We start from the raw sequence: 22186 nt of genomic DNA, 5'->3' as shown, positions 1-22186 counted from the left end.
ATGTCCTATGACTTAAATGCTGAAAAAAAGTTGTGTCCTTTTACACTAAAAACTGCTCAGAGTCAGAAAAAAAAAGAACATATAAAGGACTTGTCGAGCAAATATTTGATATGAATCAACGTAATCTCAATAGCATTCCTTGGTCTCATCTTTACTTAATGTTATAAGTCCGAGGACTTGATAATCTTGATTTAACGTGAATTTTGCCTATACAAATTGGAAGCTCGGTTCATTTCTGTCCATTTTAAAAATTTAATTTAAAGATAAAAAAAAAGAAGCTAGAATTATCTGTTAGACTAAGGGAGCTACCATTTGATTTTTAGGGGGGGGGGGGGGGGGCTAGGATGAAAAATTTTGTCCTGCATTTTTTTTTAGCTGTAATCTCTGTCCTGCCTTTTTATTTTTCACTTTGTTCAGTACTGCCTCTTTTTTTTTTAGTTTATCCTGACTTTTTTTTACCTAAATTGTTGTCCTGACTTTTATTTTTTGCAAGTGTCTCATCCTGCATTTTTTTTTAGCTGTAATCTCTGTCCTGCCTTTTTATTTTTCACTTTGTTCAGTCCTGCCTCTTTTTTTTTTAGTTTATCCTGACTTTTTTTTACCTAAATTGTTGTCCTGACTTTTATTTTTTGCAAGTGTCTCATCCTGCATTTTTTTTTTACTCATGTAACCGGAGAGCACTAATTTCATTACAAAATTGCTTGTCTCCACCGGGAATCGAACCCGGGACCTCTGTGTTACAAGGCAGCGCGCTAACCGACTGAGCTAAAGAAGTACTTCCTTATTAGCTCAACCGCTTACGGCTGACTAAGTATCTACTAAATGTTCTAAGGGAAGCAATCCCGCCACACTTCCCCCACCTCAAGAGTCATTATACTCTATAATGATGATATTTTCATCTTTTTTATATTTATATTTTAACCTGGCTAGGTAATTCTTCTAACCGTGGGTTATTCTTGTTGGGCGCCAATGTAACCGGAGAGCACTAATTTCATTACAAAATTGCTTGTCTCCACCGGGAATCGAACCCGGGACCTCTGTGTTACAAGGCAGCGCGCTAACCGACTGAGCTAAAGAAGTACTTCCTTAGCTCAACCGCTTACGGCTGACTAAGTATCTACTAAATGTTCTAAGGGAAGCAATCCCGCCACACTCAAAACTCCTGTCCTGCCTATTTTTTTTCAAATTTCATCCTGGTGTATTGTCCACAAATTTATGAATTAAATTAATTGTTAAAAATAAAAGATAAAAATTTTCAGTTTCGACTAAAATAAAGATAGTCAAAACTTTTTTCATATTGTATTTTTGAATGATGTAAGCGGCAAGTCGATAAGTTGTAAACAATTTGTTGTGATGAAAAAACATTACTATGTAACAATATCAAACCATTAACGAAATCAAAGGGAAAATAAAAAATTTAAACGAACATGGACTTTTAATAAACCTAAACTGGACACCAGGACATGCCAACATAAAAGGAAATGACGAGGCAGACTCCCTGGCAAAAGAAGCTGCTAAAGAAGCAGAAACACTAGCAGTTGATGACATAGTGTTTACAAAACAAGATGTAAAAAAAGCAGCTAGAAATTCTGTTACAAAAAAATGGCAACGCAGATGGGAAAATAGTGATACTGGACGTCATTATTTCAGATTTCATCCTGAAGTTAAAGATAAAGTTAAAAAAGACTTCCCGTCAAAAAAAATGTACAACATAATCAACAGTTTACGAACAGGTTATTCTAAATTAAATGCATACCAATTTATAATAAACCAGCACATCAACTCGGAAACCTGTGATCACTGCAAACAAAAAGAAAATGTACAACACTACCTTTTTGAATGTGACCTGTATTCAGATGCCAGAGACAAATTATTTCATCAAATATACTTCATAACAGGACAAATTCCAACAGATCTAGACAATTTATTAACAATCAATTTGCCAAATGCAGAAAATATCAATCAATTATTAGCGGAGTACATAGAGGAAACAAACCGTTTTAGTGGATAATTTGATACAAATTTCTTTAAATTTTTTATATTTTTAATTTTTCATGTCATTTCAATAACCTAATAAACCATTTTTTTTTTTTTTAAATTTATTTCACTTCATACAATAATTCTATAATATTTTTAAAGCGCCACCTACAATATATAAGTACAAAGGAGAAACTACAATTGTGATAATTATTTTACAAGAGAGGATAATTTACAAGAGAGATTACTCTGTCATCACGACAAAGATTGAAGATTGAAGACAATATGAATGGCAAGAGCAGTAAAAGGAAAGCAAATGCAAGTAACGGAAATGTGTCTAGTGAAACCGAACTTAAAAAGCCGTCAAAAAAACAACAAAAGAAGTCTAAAGTCATAAATAAAGAAGCTATCGGTCTTGTGCCGAACGAGTCGAGTACACCTAAAACAATGACAAATGTAAACAATTCAAATACAAGTGCAAGTGGTCTATCGCATCAAAATGTACTGCAATACAATCCCGACTCCAGTTATTTATCAATTGTGAACCCATCATTACAATATGCACAACAAATGCAATCGTTTCAGCCGTTTCAACAAACAACACATCAACAAATGGTTCAACCCCCCTTTTGTTCTACTCCAAACATGGTGCATCCTCCACCAAATTCTTCTCCTTCCATGATGTCACAGAGACCAGTGTGGGTTGATGAATTATTCACAAATATGCGTCATATCGAAACAAGGTTAGATAAACTTGATCAAATTGGTATATTGGTGAGCTCAATGAATATGAAAATTATACAAGTAGAGCAAGAAACAAAATCTTTAAGTCAAAGACTTGCAGCTGTTGAAATCTCAACACAATATGTAAGTGACCAATATGAAGACCAGAAAACCAAATGTAACGAACTAAAATCAAGTGTCATCAACATAGAAAAAACTATAAATACCCAACATTCAGATGTCTCGAGCGTTGAAAAAAAAATGACAGCACAGAAAAAAGAAATTGAACAATCATTTGAAAAAATGAAAAACTTGAATGAAAAGATGAGAGAAGATCTCTTAGATACACAAATAAAATCAAATATTGAGAACTTAGTTTTTTATAACATTCCTGAAAAAGAAGATGAAGATTGTCTAGAAGAATCCTTGATATTCTGTGAAAAAAACTTAAAAATGCCAAATATGCGTGAATCAATCCAAATACTGAAAGCCAATAGAATGGGTAACAAAGGTGAGAGGATCCGTCCAATTCTGGTCAAATTTGGTAGCTATAAACAACGTGAGGAAGTGAGAAAAAATGGTAGAAACCTAAAAGACACCAATTTTGGAATTTCAGAACAATTGCCAGGTGAAATACAAAAACGAAGAAAAACTCTTCTACCTGAACTTAAAAAACTGCGCGATGCAGGACATAAAGCTTATTTTATGAGAGACAAGATACATGTTGGTGGCAAAGAATACAAAAAATAGCAACACACTAGAGGGCAATTTAATAACATTAGATGTCTCAGTTGGAACGTTCATGGTTTATATTCATGTTTTGATGATACTGACTTCCTAAATATGATCAATGAATATGATTTAATTTTTTTATGTGAAACTTGGTTGAGTGATAGCGAAAGGCTTGATATCTCAAATTTCGAAATTTTAACCAGCTTTTCTAGAAAAAAAAATATTGGAGTTAGAAGGGAAGGTGGTATTTCTGTTTATTGTAAACCTTCTATTTATAACGGTATTACTGTAGAAAAAATATTAACTAATGGTATTGTTTTAGTGAAACTAAAAAAAGATTTTTTTCATATGCAAGATGACATGTATATATGTTTTGTTTATATTTCACATGAAAGATCGTCATTTTATTCAATAAATGATTGTGACTTTTTTAATTGTATTGAGAGTATTTTTTTAGAATATTGTAACATTGTAATATGTGGCGATTTTAATAGTCGCACTGGTTTAATTAATGATAATTTACCTTCTGATAATCTAGATAGGTACACTGATGTTATGTGGCATGATGAAGTTCCCAATATCCCAACTCGTTGTTCGTTGGATACTATTGCTAACCGATTTGGTAAATTGCTTATACAACTGTGCTATAACACTGGTCTAACAATTTGCAATGGAAGACTTGGAAATGATCGAGATGGAAAATTTACATTTTGTTCACCTAATGGTCGCAGTTTAATTGACTATATGTTAGCTTCACCAAATGATTATGATAAAATTTCAAACTTTGACATTCTTAATATTAATGAATTTTCAGACCATTCACCCCTTGTGTTTGAAGTTGGTATCAAAACTGTTACAGAAGAAAATTTGCCAAAAGTATCCAGCTTTATAAAATGGGGAAAAGATAAAGTGGAAGAATATAAAACTAAATTGAACTTGCACAAGAACGTTATGACGGAGATTGTGGAAAATCTACAACAAGTTGGTGATGCAAACTCGGCGGTAAATTCTTTAACGGATATTATTTATAATTGTGCGTTTGAGGTGTTCGGTAGTTCAAGATTGACCCATGAAAAGGAATTTAATCAGACAGTAAAACATAATGAGTGGTTCAACCAGAGATGTAAATTTGAGAAAGCTCAGTTTAATTCAGTTCGTAATACTTTTTTACGTAATGGAAATGAAACAAACAAACAATTATATATACAGGCACGAACAAAATATAACAAGACTAAACGTTCTGCTAAATTTCAATATAAAAAATCGAAAGGTATTGAATTGTGCAAACTGGCAAAAACGGAACCAAAAGCATTTTGGTCAAAAATTAGACGAAAAACTAAATCATCGTGTAAAGTTGATGCGGACAGTATGTACAAGCACTTTAAAGCCGTTTTGGGTGGTGATCAAAAAGAAGTATCGTCAGATATTAGAAAATTAATTAACGATCCATATGTGAATAATCTTACTATTGAAGAACTTGACTGCACTATCACAGATTGCGAAATTAAAGACGCACTTAAAAACCTTCGCATGGGTAAAAGTCCAGGATTCGATAAAATCATAGGAGAAATGTTCATGTCCGATTCCGAACTTTTTGTGCCTATTCTACTGACGCTTTTTAACTTTCTGTTCGATAATTTAGGTTATTACCCTGAAAATTGGAGTGATGGAATTGTTATTTCTGTGCCGAAAAAAGGGGACCTGTCAAACCCAAATAATTATAGACCAATCATACTTGTCAGTATATTTTCCAAACTTTTTACTTATATTTTGAACAAACGTCTTATAACGTGGGCTGAAGAGAACGAAAAGCTATTAGCAAACCAATTTGGATTCCGACCGAATAAATCAACAATTGATGCAATTTTCGTGCTTCATGGTATTATTTCTCATACTTTACAAAATAAAGAAAAACTATTCTGTGCATTTGTTGATTTCTGTAAAGCGTTTGACACTGTAGACAGACGAATATTATGGTATAAGCTTTTTAACTCTGGAATAAGTAGCAAAACAATTACTATGATAAAGTCGATATATGCAACTGTGCGCCTCCGTGTGAAAACTGATGGAGAATTTTCGGAAGTGTTTGAAAATATTTCTGGCGTGAAACAAGGGGAGCCCTTATCACCTCTTCTTTTTATATTTTTCATCAATGACATTGCTGAGGAGCTTGAAACAAGTAACAACGACGACTTAGTTTGTGTGAATGGTATTTTGATTCATCTGCTACTTTTTGCTGACGATACAGTTTTATTCGGTAAAACACCAGAGGCACTGCAGCTACTTCTTGATAAACTTCTAAAATAGTGTTCAAAATGGAACATTGAAGTGAACAAAGATAAAACTGAAATAATTGTATTCCGTAATGGATGGCAACAAGTCAATCACAGTTGGTATTATGACAAGCACGAGCTCAAAGTTGTGAACTCTTTTGTTTACCTAGGGAATTTATTTCACTATAACGGAAAATTTCAACAAACCCAAAAGAGATTATCCCAGCAAGCTAATAAAGCTCTTGCGTCACTCTTTAATTCATTTAAGATGCTGTACATATCAACTCAATAGAAATGTGAAATGTTCGATAGTCTTGTTGGATCGATCTTAAGCTACGGTTCTGAGATATGGGGGTTTCATCATGCCAAGGACATTGAACAGGTTCATAATAAATTTTGTAGATTTGTACTTAAAGTTGGTAAAAATTCACCTATTTGTGCTGTTATCGGTGAACTTGGACATTTCCCAATGTATATTATTAGAAAACAAAGAATACTTAAATATTGGTTGAAAATTGTTACTAAGAAACCTCCTATTGTATTTGATGTATATAAAATGTTAGTTAATGATGCTGAGAATGGTAAAACAAAGTGGGCGTCAAATGTTCGTACCTTGTTAAAGGATCTTGGTTATAATTTTTTATGGTATAACCAAGAAAATGTATTTTTTTCATATGATGTTTTGAAACTACGCCTCTATGATCAGTTTATACAAAGCTGGCGTTCTAGTATGTTCGATTGTGAAAAATTGGATATTTTGAAAATGTTCAAAATTGACTTTTGTTTAGAAAAATATTTACTTCTTGATGTCAATGTTAAACTCTTAGCACAACTTAGATGTGGTTCACTTAAACTCAACATTGAAACTGGACGATATAATAATGTGCCTCGTAATGAAAGACTTTGTCAATGTTGCAATATGAAAGCTATTGAAAATGAATATCATTTTGTAATGATTTGTCCAGCCTATAGACATCTGCGTTTAAGATTTTTGCCTAAATATTATTGTTCTTGGCCTAATATGTCAAAATGCTTATCACTTATTCAAACAAGTTCAAGGACTTTGGTATTAAAACTTTGCTGTTTGTTAAATGAAAACTGGAAACTACGGTCACAACTGATAAAGTAGATTATATATGGTACTATCTGTTTAATATGTGGTGTTGTTTTTTTGTTTTTTTTTTGTTTTTTTTTGTGTTATTATTTTGCTTTCTGTTTTCATTTATATTATGTCGCTTACTATATTATATATGTTGTTGATGCTATAGCATTATATTATATGCTGATTTGCAATAAACTTATTACAATTACAATTACAATTACAATAGCTCTACAGCTATATCTCATTTAAATGTCGATCTTACAGAATGCCAGATTGTTTGGTAGTTTTGTGTATTGGTTCCCTTTTTATGGGTAACAGTTAATAGGTTAAAAAATGACGAAATTTTTGGGAGAGATCCGTTTGCGCCGCAACTTTTTTTTGTCAAATGCTACGTTTGTGTCACATGTTTTAAAATTAGATGGTTTCATTTGCGCCAAAAATAAAACATACGATTGCGCCAGTTAAAAGAAAATAACTTCCTTACTCCTTTATTCGGACTTGGAACCGGCAGTGTAACACGGCTCATGTTTCCTTTTCTGAAACATATGTTTTTATTACTGATACGCATGGGTACATCCAAATTAATGTATGTAGTAGCTTTTAACTTCTTTTTATTGTCTAAAAACACAAACATTTAAGGATGAAATCCATAAAATATTTAATAATAGTTCATAATAATATTAAAGCCCATACGCATGGTGGGAACAAAGCTCTGGGTCATCAACATTAGTGGCTAAAAAATAAAGAGTAAAAACTTCTATTTTCTATATTGACATATCTTTGTTAAGCAAAGCAATAGGTTTTATTCTCTCTCTGTACATTGACTGTCTAATGCTGCTTAAAAACTCGTATTTATGGTGAAATATCTCCTATCATGTGATACCTTTTGGGGCAAAAATAAGAATACATATATAGTAATCATTAATATTTATGATAGATATATGTACAGGTAAATTGGCGCAAATGAGTTCCGAATATTGGCGCAATTGATACATTTTGAAAATTAATAATTTGGCGCAAATGATACGTACCCCTGAAAAACAGTAATTGGCACTAAAGGACTGCTGCCAAAATTTTCAGTGAAGGCAAAATTCAGAAAGTCACCTTTGAAATATAATATGTTAACTTTTTCATATAAACTTGGATTTTCATATAACACTACAGCTATCTCATTTATATATTAATCTTACATGTATAATGTCAGGTTGTTTGGTAGTTTGGTGTATTTCTGTCAAATTTATGCATTTAATCAGTAGGTTAAAAAAAAACTAAAATTTTCAGTTTAGTCTAACTCCAAATAGTCACCTTAAAAAACTTTTTATAATTAAAATTTTTATATTTTTATATATGTTTAAGCCCCTGTGTCTGGATATGCATCTAATGTTTCGTTTCCCCTTTGGACACATATCCTTAACAACAAAACACTATAATTATTTCCAATGATCTCCAATGGTATACTTTATATATTTGATCATTAAATTTTAAATACGATTATTTAATTTGAATAGTAGCGGGAACCCAAAAAAAGTAAACTTTCTTTATCGGAATACTTCTAGATTCTATATTAATCAGAAAACTTCCGAATGGTCTATGACGAATCGACCTAATTTACGAAAATGGCGACCTGAAGCTCAGGTGTTTACAGGTAAGAGAGATGTACTTGCAAACGATCTGTTGGTTTTATTTTTATCGTTACAAATAAGCTCACACTTCCAATGAATTAAGACTCGTTATATTAACATGAAAATCGTTTGATTTCTCCACAGTTATCTTCAAAAAATAGAAAAACAGATAGGTGTTCACTTCCGGTATTTACCTTTATGTAAAAACATTCGAATTTTGAAAATTTCTGTATGCTGCTGGGTTTTCATAGCCTAAAAATTTCATTGGCTATGTATATGTTCATGCAAAATTAAAATTTAAGCGATATTGCTAATTAAATTGTCCTTAATTTTACTTAGTTTTATACTTCAAGTACTTTGTTGGTCCATGTTGTCCACATACCTCAATATCATAATAATAATAAACATGATGAATATATTTACACGTTTTAGTATAAAGTTGAATTTTGTCTCCATGGCGGAGTTCACTTAACACTAGAGTTAACTTTACCAACTTACTTTTAGAGTTAACCCCGGTTCCAACCCTCATAATTGAGCCAGAGTTCAACCCTTGAATGATGTCAAGCCAATTAGATTGCATTACCCTAGAGTTACTTAGAGTTGTTCCAAATAGAAACTAAAGTGTGTTCACTTGATACTCTTGAAATGCTGAAGTGGACTCTCAAGTTTAAAGTAAACTCGTCCAAAGTGCCCCTAAATCTGCTCCTTACAAGATTCTGATGTCATGCAATAATCACTTTTTATTATGATGTCCAAGTTTTCAGGAACCTTTTACGATTTTACGTAATGGGGGTTAAATGACCATAGGAGTGAAAACACGACTATTTATAATTGTTGAAAGGCTATTTTTATATTAATATTCGTAAACCATCTGTCTTCGGACGACAAAGATGTGATACCAATATACAACCGCAAAAAAATTGCTCGTATATTGGTATCACATCTTTGTCGTCCGAAGACAGATGGTTTCCGGATATTAAATTTAGTATTTAGTAATAGAAATCAATAAGATTTTAACACAATGTTTATAACCATGAAAGGAAGTTTGGGATTGATTTTGGGGGTTAACTTGTGGTCCCTAAGGTTTTGGAATTAGGGCCCAAAGCAAGCATTTGTCTAGTGTCAGTAAAAAAGTATAAGTATTTCAATTGTTCTGAAATTGAAACACAATGTTTAATACCATAATAATAAATAATGACAAATAAAAAAAAAGAAAGAAAAAATAGACTTTTTCACATTTATCATATAATTGAAAATGGAAATGGGGAATGTTTATATAAATTAAAAAATCTGAATGTAAATCTACATACACAATAAATTTTTCCCTGTACAGTGAGGCTTCAAGTAAATAAGATAACACTTGTATATGTTTTCCCCCCACTATATATGTAGCTCGAAATTAAAAAAAAACCATGCACTAAATCTTTTTAAAAAATAATAGCCTTTTTCATATTCTCCCTATGTCATGTATGTACAATGCACATGTATATATTCATTGATACCATGTTAACTTAATAATTTGATTGTTTTGTAGATTGAAATCATGAGGTTCCTTCTCGTCAGTCTTGTGCTGACGGCTATCATTGTAACAGTATCTTCTGGTAAGCTACATGTATATACTTAAGAAGAAAAAAATAAGTAAATTGTATGTGTAATTATGTATGTAACAATCAATGTACAACATGTATGTGGTATTCTATTAGCTATCCATAATGGTATTGGTATTAGTCACAGTTGTAACAGCCTTATCTTATCGGGGCCTTTTATAGCTGACTATGCGGTATGGACTTTGCTCATTGTTGAAGGCTGTACGGTTACTTATAGTTGTTAATGTTTGTGTCATTTTTTGTCTTTTGTGGATAGTTGTCTCATTGGCAATAATACCACATCTTCTTTTTATATTAACCAAACTAACAGAAAGTCATCTGTTTTTAAGTTACTTTATTTTTATAATATCCCAGTATACATGTATAAGATTTGATATAGGAGACGCATTACTAAACTAGTAAATAAAGTGATTCTTTAACATTGTAGGTTATTTGACATGTATTTAAGTATTGAAAGTTAATGTTGAGATTTCTGCAATTTGTCTTCTTTTAAAATTCTTTGCCTATGTTGTAAATTCAAGATTACCATATGATAGGCAGTTTAAATACTGTTTACATATGATATATTTTCATTTTCTTAATCATGTTTCATATTTTTATTTTAGTACCAAACAGACCTCCAGCTATTTATATACAACCTCCTTTTGATGTGTACTACAAGACAGGAGAAACAGTAGAAATGCAATGTGTTGCTGATGGTGTTCCAAACCCTATGTAAATATTTGTAGCATGAAAAAATTTGACACATAGACACACAAATACCTAACATCTAACATACATTCTAATATGACGTGCTTCTTTCACTTTGTAAACAACATTGTGATAAAATTCTCGATATATATCTATACTATGTGCAGACTCTGTGGTGTACATAATAATGGCTGTTACAATATACTTCCCACGTAAATCCACATGTATTGAAACCTATTTGCAAACCATTTGACGATTTTATTGTTTTAAAAATTGCAATTAAAAAAAAGACAAAATCCCTTTTATTCATATTCTGATGCATAATAAAAAGAAGAAATGCACAAGACCTTGGAGAAACCAACAAAATGAAAATAAAATAAAATTCTGCGAAAGTCTATTAATATTTTTGGCGCATTTAAGTCATTTCAAAACATGACGCCATACAAATGAAAACGCTAGAGATGAAAGTTTTCTGTTACGTGAACCATTGAAATGTTGTTTACTATTGTATTAAAATTGATTATCAAGGTAGGTTTTGTTTGATTTTCTATTCTATCGCATTATTCGCATATTTACTGATTTCAGCAAGTCAACATGGCGGCTCCTTAGTTACGAAATGTCAACTTTGGATTTGACATTAGCTTATGAGAAAAACATGTAAATCAAAATGACAATTGTTGGTTTTAAGAATGAAACAGATTTTTTTTTAGCAGTTGTTCACAAAATAATCCATGCAAGCTACAGATTTATTAGAATGTTTGAGCTTAATCTAACAGGGAGTAAAAAAGAACAGCTACACACACAGCTTTACCACCCTCGCTCAGTGTTTTTAATGATTGTATTTGTCCTATTAGAATCGACACATGTCGATTTTACACATGGCCTGGGCCGTAATATTCGTTTATTTTACCCCACTCTCATGCTCAGGATAAAATTCGAATATCCTGGCCCAGGCCATGTGTAAATTTCCAATAATCTCTGGCTTCCATGAATTATTTCTTAATTTTGAAACCTTTATCATGGTTATATCAGGGTTAATGATGAGAGGAGCCATGCTTTTGGGATCTTGAAAATAAGTTTAATAACACTTCTCATCTGATTGAACAGATGATCTCTATTAAGTTTAAAAAGATGTGAAGTATCATTAATCTGATTTTTTAAAATTCACGAAATCAATATTCCAGTATAACATACACCTGCTTTGAAATAATCTGATGTATTTTGTGATTACACACAAACATTTTAATTACAAATAAAATAGAATGAAATGCTCCAAGAAGCGTGCTTCAGCTGGCCCCTAAACAAATATTTATACTTGGGACAGGCACAAAAATGTGGCGGTGTTAAACATGTTTTTTGAGATCACAACCCTCCCCATACATTTTGTACCTCTAGCCAATGAAGAAAAACATACACACAACAACATGCACAGTAAAAGTCAGTTCAAATGATGTCCGAGCTCTCGAGACTGTTTTCAGAATAAGTATCTGTATGTTGATATTGGTTTAATTATAAAAATAACTTATAGTATTTACATTTTAATTTCAGATACCGATGGACAAGTAATAAAGTGGAGTTTAACCCTAGCGGTAATAATGATCGTGTAGTCCAGCTATTCGATTCAGGAACTTTGGTTTTTAATAGGCCAGAAGACAAAGATGAAGGAATATTCCAATGTAATGCCATAAATGAACATGGCACATCAACAACAATCAATGTTAATCTGAGGCAAGCTATGTTGGAAAAATTCCCTTACGGTGCAGACACATCCAGAGTTGTAACTCGTGGACATTCTGTCAAGCTTCCTTGTATCCCACCAACAAGTATACCAAAAGCTGAAATTAGATGGGTTTTGAAAGATACCAAACCTGGTGGAAGAATTGAAGCTATTAATTTTAATAACAGAATCACAATGGATTTAGAAGGTAAGAAATGGAACTTTTTCTGAAATGTAAATATATAAATATGTGTAAATGAATGGTCTGTTTCTTGTATGGTAAAAAGCTATGGAAAGCCAAAGTGTTTTAAAAGATCAAGATATGTTTTACATAATTATGTTATTTATCCTGTACAGGTGTTATCTGAAAGTCAAAATAATGAAGAAAACAAAAATATTTTAAAACATGTTCAAAATTGTTTAAAACTTCCAAAGGTTTTAAGCGATTACAGAAGGTATGTAATCATTTTCCTATATGAATCTATTTTTGTCTTTTGCAGGAAATCTATACATCACAGCAGTTCAACAGTCTGATTTTCAGAACGGTAGAAGCTATGTGTGTATGGCAATCAATTATTTCATGAGACAAAATACATATGCTCCAGGGATTGTTATACAACCTGTAGGAAGCTCAGGTATGCATCAATATGTATGTTCAATGTTTTGTTAGAAGCTCAGGTTATGTGTATGCTGCTTTCTTTCGGAAGCTCTGTTATTTACAAAAAACATATGTTTCAGGATTTGTAAAATATTGTCTTGTCTTGTAGTTGTGATATAACTGTTATGATGTTGAGGTATATGTTCACCTCTAACTCAAGGTATTTTTAACAGCTTAATCAGACAGATTCAAATGAGAGTGTGTGGTGTGGAGGATACCATTAATGGTTTAGATTTTGTAATGCTAAAACAAAGATTTAACATTGGAATAAAAGTCCCCTAAAAATTCTTGAAGCAGTAAAGATTGAGTTTTACATTGTTGATGAGATAATGATATTATTGTTACTACATGTACAGACTATACTGTTCTTCCTCGTATCATACATGTATTTAATATAATGACTTGTTAATGAAATAATACTATGATTGTTATTACAGGTACAGATGATACTGTTCCACCTCACTATTTGTGGGCCACACCATCAGAAATCTTTGGTCTCCTAGGAGAATCTCTCAGAATAAAATGTATATATGGTGGAAAGTAAGTAACCATGGTAACACAATATCAAAATTAGGTATTCTTTGTCATAATATGGGTTATTTTTAGTGTAAGCTTCAGATATGCTATATTTTAATTTGTTATTAGAGCTGATATTTGGGAACAGTAGTATTTATATATGATTATTTTTAGTTTAAATTTTTCTTTTTTTTACTAGCAGGATTGATAAATGGAAAAATATTTATGTAAGCTGAGTAAAGCTAGTAATTTTCTTATGCATTCTGAAATTTTTGATCAGTTAATAAAAGTTTTAATTTTGCAATCATTATACAGTGAAACCTGATTAAATGGAACTCTGAATAAACCAGAAACCTGTCTAATCCAAACTTGTTCTGAAGACCAATCATATCACATTTTATGCATTGTGAACCTGATGAAACTGAATACCTGACAAAATGGAACAAAATATCAAGTCCTGAAAGGGTTCGGTTTAGTCAGGTTTTACTGTATCATATATTGGCAGTTGTTTGCCAATTCTGAGAACCTTCTTGATTTTCTAAGAAATGTCACTAGTCTATAGATATCGGATATAAAAATCAATGTTTACTTTCTGCAACTATGCATGGGGATCTTAAGAAAAATATGAAGTTGTAAGTAGATTGTTTGCCTTGCTGTTTAGTGTTAATTTTATGCTAAAATTCGAAATGCTAGTCTTAAATTAAATTTTCCATTACAGCCCTACTCCAGAGGTTCATTGGGAGAGTAGCACTGGTAGGATTCCAGATAATCGTCGTACAATGTCTCAGGGAGGTCAGGAACTGCTTATATCACAACTCAGAGAAGAGGACCGTGGACAATATATTTGTTTTACTACTAGTTCAAGTGGTCAACGAGAACAAAGAAATATCAATATTATTTTAAAATGTAAGTAAATCTATTGAAATACTTATATCTTAATTGTATTCATAAAGAAAAATTGGTGTTGGTGAAAGGGCTTGTAGATTCATGAAAGTTTTCTTCCTTGGACTAAAATTCACAAATGATTAGCTGGTGTAATGGCTCTCATCATTTCAAGATGAAATTTGTTTTAATGTGATGCACATATGATATAGTAAACTATGGATGCCAACTTAGTGTAGAATTTTATAGAAAACTAAAATTCATGCTTGATATGATGAAAATATCCACTTATTCAAAAATAGTCCTTTAACCATTAACATGATTAATACAAGATGTATTGTACAAAGTAAATAAAGGAAAATTAACGTTTGCAACATTTTATTTATAGCAAAACCTTATTGGGCTGAAGGAGGAGAACCTAAAGATATAGAAACCAGTATAGGAGCCTCAGCCACATTCTACTGTAATGCTTCAGGAGACCCACAACCTGAACTGGAATGGTATATAAATGGTGTCAGGCTAAAAGGTATACAAAATTTGTTTTTAGTCCCCTACCTACTAAATTGAATGGGACTATTGGTTCCCACTTTGTCTGTCTGTCCATCTGTCAGTCCGGAAAAAAAATATTTTGTTTGAGGTAAAAAGAAATGAACGGTTGAAATACTTTTGCAGTGTCTTCTCTGCTCAGTGCTCTCACCACAATAATTCGACTCGACTTAAATTGATTCTCCTGATAATAATGCTGTTAGCTATTGAAATTTCAATGACCTGCTTACACTTTTACATACTACTGATAATTATGCCATATGTATGTATTTTTTCTGTGCTTCAGGGCAAGTGTGAAAAAAATAATGTCTGGATTTTTTTATGGAAAAGTGACTTGATATATTGTTTAAGTGGCATATTTTGATATGGACAAATATATTCACCTATCATTTCATGATTTTGATGTTTTATTTATTTTTTTACAGATTCTCAGCATCCAACTGTAAAATCTTCCCGATTTTTGAAACCAGATGACCACAATATAACAATTATTAACTTAGAGAAAGCTGATGTTATGGTTATACAGTGTAATGCCTCCAATATATATGGTTATGTGTATGCAGACTTTTATCTCAACGTGCTAAGTAAGTAAAATTAAAGAACTGGCAAGAGTTTCACAAAATAATCATACTAAATGCACTTATTTAGATTTTTTGTGAAACTCATTCCATCTAGAGATGTATTTGTCTTATAATTAGGAAATAGCAATATTGTTATTAAAACAAATGGAGCGCTTCAGTTGGCAGTTTAATTAATAAAATGAAAATTTATGCCTGAATATGCAGAAAATTGCAGATGTAATGTTATTATCTCATTCAAATGCATTTGAAAGAAAACACCATAATATCATACATTTAAAAATTGTTACATGACTTCTGTGTTTGTGATTACTAATTTCAAACCATCAATTGTGATATTGATGCCCAGAAAATTTGTGGTATAATCCAAACAAAATAACATTACAATATTGCTTTAGAATTTTTTAAAGGTCTGCTGTTGTGATTCTGAAAGAATAAAAGTGTTTAAGCGAAATAATCTCTGTGTGTCGTCGTTGTCCTTATAATTGTATAGTTAAAATGTTTGACTCATTATTCATCAGTTCATTCATTTCACTATTTGTTTCATCATACTCATTATGATGTATGACTGAGACTGACAACAATTCCAAAAATGTCTCCACACATGAATGTGTCAGCCAGAATACAAATATTCTAGCAGGCATGCAAGATAATAAATGTTCATTAAATGCTTAACTGCCTAACCTAGCTGACGCTTTAAAGCTGAAATAATATTTGCAGGTATATTAATTTAGTAAAAGTCTATACAGTTTACAGATATAATTTCATTCAGTAAAATTTATATGGTATAAAAAAAGAAGATGTGGTATGATTGCCAATGAGACAACTATCCACAAGAGCAGAAGAGACCAAAATGACACAGACATTAATAACTAAAGGTTACCGTACAGGACCAATATGTATATAATGTTATATCATCAAACTCAATGTGATTCAATAAGAATTTCCAGTGCTTTTAGCATAGTTCTCTTGTAAAGTTCAAAGTTACCGAACACAGCTTTAAATTGTTTTATTTCCATTATTAGTTCACAGCATAATTTAGTAATGCTTTGTCTAATTTATTCAAGAGTTGGTCAGTTCTTGGTTCATATTTAGTTTGAGGTATTATATTTGGTTTATGAATGAATGTTTAAGTAATCCACATTTGTTCAAAGATTTGTATATGTTGAAACGAATAAGCCTTTACAGTTAATAAAAGTGGTACCAAGTCACTGTCTGATATTTTTGATAAAAATGCTAGTGTATTCTCAGTACACTCTGACATGACTTGTGTTTTTCTTTCATAAAACCAAACAAGAACATCATTGATTTGTTTGGAGTTCTTTCAATTTCCTCAGCTTTTTACTACAGATCAGTAGGATCCACATGTAATTATGAGTGAAGATCAAAAGTAATCTATTGTCAACACTTTATTACTAATTATTGTGTGTATTTATTATTGTGAGTAATGATATAAAATTTGTGAGTTGATTACAACAATTTAAGGACAAGCTTATATAGCAGATATAAGATTGCAAGTTCTTATAGTTGTTATACCTTGTTGTAATTTCTGAATTCCTAATTTTAATCATTCTAACATGTTAATGGATTTAATTTTTATTTTATGTTATTATTTAAATCTTAAATTAACTAATTTTATTATAATTTTTTTCAGAGGAGAAACCACAGTTTATAGTGAGACCAGTTAAGGAATTAAAGGTAGCAGAAACCACCAATGTTTACCTGTCATGCCAAACTAGCGGTAAACCAGATCCCATTGTCACCTGGTACAAAGGCACACAGCAAATTACTGGTGGAAGGTACCAGATTCAAACTAATGGAGATTTATTCATATCGGTAAATACTTATAAATCTGTCTAGATATAGGAAGATGGGGTGTGAGTTCCAATGAGACAACTCTTCATCCAAATAACAATTTATAAAAGTAAACCATTATAGGTCAATGTAGGGCTTTCAACACGGAGCCTTGGCTCACACCAAGCAACAAGCTATAAAGGGCCCCAAAATTACTAGCGTAAAATCATTCATGTGATGAAGTTTTACAAGTTTTTTATTATTGGATAAATTCATACACTCTACCTCACTGATTCAATACAAGTTTTAACTGAATAATCAATTTTTATTTTTTTTTTAGATTTGGAATGACTTTTGATTACATTGATGTTAAATATAACAGTATTATAATTTGTATCACTTACTTTGTACTATAAGATTGATACTGTGTATTCATCAATATTTGTTGATATAGTTAAATTATTTTTTACATTCGTTGGATACTAATTTTCATGGAATTCGTGGGTACACCCGGTACAGGGGAACCATGAATTTAAATGTACAATGAATTACAAATATTCTAAAGGAATGTGCACAGACTTTGCCAAAACCATGAAATAAAATATCCACATAGTTTTTCCTATTCCACAAAAATAAGAACCTACGAAAATAAATAAACCCACAGTATATAAAAGATTATTTGAAATTTGGACCTTTTTGTAATGTATAACAGAACATTGACCTTTCTTATGCTAGTAAAAAGTAAAATCACAAAAATACTGAACTCAGAGGAAAATCAATACGGAAAGTCCATAATCACATGGCAAAATCAAATAACAAAACGCATCAAAAACGAATAGACAAGAACTGTCATATTCCTGACTTGGTACAGGCATTTTCAAATGTAGAAAATGGTGGATTAAACCTGGTTCTATAGCGCTAACCCTCTCACTTTAATAACAGTCTCTTACAGTAACTTATTATAATCTACTGCTTTAAAAACTAATGGACTTCAATGTTTAACAGAATATTGTACTTTCTGATGCTAGTAACATGTCGCTTTAAATATTAATGGTTTTGTAATGTTTAACAGAATATTGTACTTTCTAATGCTGGTAACATATCGCTTTAAATATTAATGGTTTTGTAATGTTTAACAGAATATTGTACTTTCTAATGCTGGTAACATATCGCTTTAAATATTAATGGTTTTGTAATGTTTAACAGAATATTGTACTTTCTAATGCTGGTAACATATCGCTTTAAATATTAATGGTTTTGTAATGTTTAACAGAATATTGTACTTTCTAATGCTGGTAACATATCGCTTTAAATATTAATGGTTTTGTAATGTTTAACAGAATATTGTACTTTCTAATGCTGGTAACATATCGCTTTAAATATTAATGGTTTTGTAATGTTTAACAGAATATTGTACTTTCTAATGCTGGTAACATATCGCTTTAAATATTAATGGTTTTGTAATGTTTAACAGAATATTGTACTTTCTAATGCTGGTAACATGTCGCTTTAAATATTAATGGTTTTGTAATGTATTACAGAATATTGTACTTTCTGATGCTGGTAACTTATCCCTTTAAATATTAATGGTTTTGTAATGTATTACAGAATATTGTACTTTCTGATGCTGGTAACTTCACATGTGTTGCTGAAAACGCAGAAGGGTCTGCTACAGATTGGGGAATACTTATTGTTAGAAGTAAGTTACATACATCTACCAAATATTTTGCCAGTAACTGTTTAGTAACTCTCAATTAATCAAATAATCAACCAAATATCTACTTAACCTTAAATATGTATTTACATTGTATGTAGTTGACACACCAATTTAAATGAAGATTTTGATGTGGGGTTATTGTCTGCTGTGTAAGTTGTTGCAGGGCACATGCAAAATACCTATCATCTGTCTATCTGTGTGTTTTTCTGTCTTGTATACATTATCGCTCTCACTATTACAATTCTAGTAAGATGTTTTTTAACTTATACTATCGGTTCATATCAACAATATTTTCAAGTTTAAGTTCAAAGTTTGCTCATGTTATTGGTACAGATTATTTTTAACCAAATTGTTTTCAAAATTGCATCTTTCAAAAATCCTTAGGCTTAAACTGATTGTAAACTTCAGAGTAAAATAATTTATCGTTTGGCATTGATCTACAGTAAACGATGTGGCAATTTTGTATGGTTATGTGATAATGCCTCAAAGTGGGAATATAAAACCAAAATACTTATGATGAATGAACTAATCTTATGGTTCTAAGAAGTTTAGCTCTTCTTCTCAGAGGTGCTTTTGTGTCTTTGTTCTTAATTCAAATCAGTTTGTTATCTATTTTGAAATGTTCTTAACAATAGGAAAGACAAGAATTGAACAGAAGCCCGGTGATTTAGAAAACACTGCTAACACAGATGCAAAATTTACATGTTCTGGAACAACAGATTTTGAAGAAGTGGCGAACTTACGTGTCTATTGGTTGAAGGATGGAAAAGAAATAACAACAAATGACCAAAGAATGACCACTAATGTACAAGATAATTCTTTAACCATTAGTGGAACAATCAGTAGAGATTCAGGACTATATACATGTGTTGTGACTAATGGATTGGATCAGGAAACGGCATCTGCAATTCTTACTGTCAAAGGTATAACTGTTTGTTACTAAGAAAATTAGGGGGGAATGTAAATCCTTTTTTACTGTTACCCAACCAATCACATTTTTTGTTACTGACCATTAACTTTTGTCAAATTTTGAAAATGATTAAAGTATCTTTCTTGCCATAAAATTCATATATTTAAACAATCTTACTGAAGTTCTAATGAAGGATGAAAATATAGAACAAGCCAACTTACGATATGTAGTTGTTGCATTTCAAATAAAACGAATGGATAAAAAAGAATGGATGAAAAAACATATTTGTTAAAGGGTACTGATGTAAAGAGAAATGTTTTTTTTAAGGAATTTATTTTAAAAACCTGCTGTTTAGGTTATCATCATCTATCTCTAAATTATGTTTAAGGTTGTACCCAACACTTGCACTAAAATTTATTTGGCTCGTTTAATTTTCATAAAATTTTGTCAAAGTACTTACTTTGATCCTTTAACAAAAATATATAAAAATTTCAAAAATTTTGAACCAACCGTTTTGTCAGAAAAATTACACTTGTTATATAGCAATTTAACAAACACCAATTTTGATCATTGAGAAGCTTAATATTCCCTTTACAAAACAACGTAATTAAAACGTTTAGCTGACTTTACAGAGTTATCTCCCTGTAGAGTTAGGTACCACCTTAATGTTGCAATTTGTGATATTGTCATGACTGTTCCTATAGAAAAAGTTTCATGTGTGGAATTTAGCTTTGTGATAAGATTTACCAGTACATATGCTAGCTACTCACATTGGTCTGTTTTTTTCTAGACAAGCCAGAACCACCTGTTGATCTTCAAATGAAAGACTGTATAAACAATAAAGTAAAACTAACGTGGACAAAAGGAGCTTTTAACAATGCACCAATACAATACTTCACCATTCAATACAACACATCTATAGAACCAGATAACTGGGCATTTGCTGCCACAGCAAACCAGTCGGACAACATCATGATCTTGAGTCTGAAGCCAGGTGTTAGTTATAGCTGGCGTCTGTTAGCCACCAATAAAATTGGAATAAGTGACCCAAGTAAACATAGTGATGTTTGCACAACAGATACTGCCAAGCCGTACAAAAATCCAGAGAATGTACGAGGATTAGGAGACAAACCAAATTACTTAGTTGTAGAATGGGTGGTAAGTAACTCTGCATTACTTCTGCCTTTTGATACAAAAATCCTTACTGATATGGAACTAATATGTAGATGTGCATATCCTAAAAAAAAAAATCAGTGGACTTTTGTAAGAGTTATAAGTCTTTGAACATTGGAAACAAGATTTTTTGCCAGGTGTCAATGTGGGGGCATGGGGTATGTGAGTGTGCTCACAATTTGATGTGGTAAAAATTGACTCCATGAGGGTCTACAGATATCTTGAGAACATGAGTTTGTTGCTGACTCTAGGGTTATAAAGAAAAAGTAAAGGGGAAATAACTCTTTCAAATTAATGCCTCCATTTAATCGGGGTGAGTAACAATATCAAATGTCAAATATGCTATGGACATGTTCAGAAAAAATAAAAACATTGAAGATAAAGTTGCAAATGACAGACAGGATTATAATATTTGAAACAAAATCAAATTGTCTATTTACAGGAAGATGAAACAAAATTATTTATATGAAAATTTTCAATATTAAGCCTGTATCTGTATTTTTTTCTTCTATTTACTCTCACTACTATGTATTAATAAAATAAAATATAATGGTTCTTTTACATGTAAATTTACAGGCTATGCCACCCATTGAACATGGAGGAGATAACTTCAGATACGTTTTATCGTTAAGCAGACGTGGAAATAATCCTTTTGATGATACAAAGACCATATCTAATTGGAGGGATGATCGGTTTGAGTTATTGACCAATGATATTTATGTTCCCTACAATATCACAATTAAAGCAGCCAATGAACATGGAGATAGTTCTGCACCCCTCGTTGTACATACAATTTATTCTGGAGAAAGCAGTAAGTGAATCCTAATGGTTGTTTATAAAAAAATAAGTATCTCTATACTTTTAGAACTTTAAATAATTAAAAAAAATCTTTTAGAAAATAATTAAAGATAGACTGCATGATTAAACCTGGCAAATTATTTGATGTGCATGGATGATAATACATTGTAA

The 22186-nt window shown here is 31.4% G+C and overlaps 2 protein-coding genes across 5 annotated transcripts in view; both read left to right on the top strand.

The window, feature by feature from the left end:
- The first annotated feature begins 3003 nt into the window (after window positions 1–3003).
- On the top strand, window positions 3004–3450 carry LOC134712062 (uncharacterized). The gene has a single exon (XM_063573241.1). It carries the CDS (start codon window positions 3004–3006, stop codon window positions 3448–3450), a length of 447 nt encoding a protein of 148 aa, XP_063429311.1.
- Window positions 3451–8387: 4937 nt separating this feature from the next.
- The window catches only part of LOC134721355 (neuroglian-like), a 28376-nt gene continuing 14577 nt past the window's right edge, over window positions 8388–22186 (top strand). For 3 of the 4 annotated variants that reach the window (XM_063584326.1, XM_063584308.1, XM_063584317.1), the window contains exons 1-14: window positions 8391–8452; window positions 9964–10030; window positions 10642–10750; window positions 12275–12651; window positions 12944–13078; window positions 13539–13641; window positions 14336–14523; window positions 14888–15025; window positions 15471–15629; window positions 17278–17459; window positions 19026–19116; window positions 19770–20057; window positions 20835–21202; window positions 21794–22028. In XM_063584326.1, coding sequence (XP_063440396.1) covers window positions 9973–10030; window positions 10642–10750; window positions 12275–12651; window positions 12944–13078; window positions 13539–13641; window positions 14336–14523; window positions 14888–15025; window positions 15471–15629; window positions 17278–17459; window positions 19026–19116; window positions 19770–20057; window positions 20835–21202; window positions 21794–22028 — 2431 coding nt within the window. In that variant the 5' untranslated portion in view covers window positions 8391–8452; window positions 9964–9972. Of the gene's footprint in view, window positions 8453–9963; window positions 10031–10641; window positions 10751–12274; window positions 12652–12943; window positions 13079–13538; window positions 13642–14335; window positions 14524–14887; window positions 15026–15470; window positions 15630–17277; window positions 17460–19025; window positions 19117–19769; window positions 20058–20834; window positions 21203–21793; window positions 22029–22186 lie in introns of all 4 variants that reach the window. The other variant, XM_063584299.1, reaches the window with a different exon arrangement.

This window comes from Mytilus trossulus, chromosome 1 (assembly GCF_036588685.1).
Source record: "Mytilus trossulus isolate FHL-02 chromosome 1, PNRI_Mtr1.1.1.hap1, whole genome shotgun sequence".
Classification (NCBI taxonomy): Eukaryota; Metazoa; Mollusca; class Bivalvia; order Mytilida; family Mytilidae; genus Mytilus; species Mytilus trossulus.
Note: the sequence above shows the minus strand (reverse complement) of the source record. Positions and strands in the feature narration are given on the sequence as shown.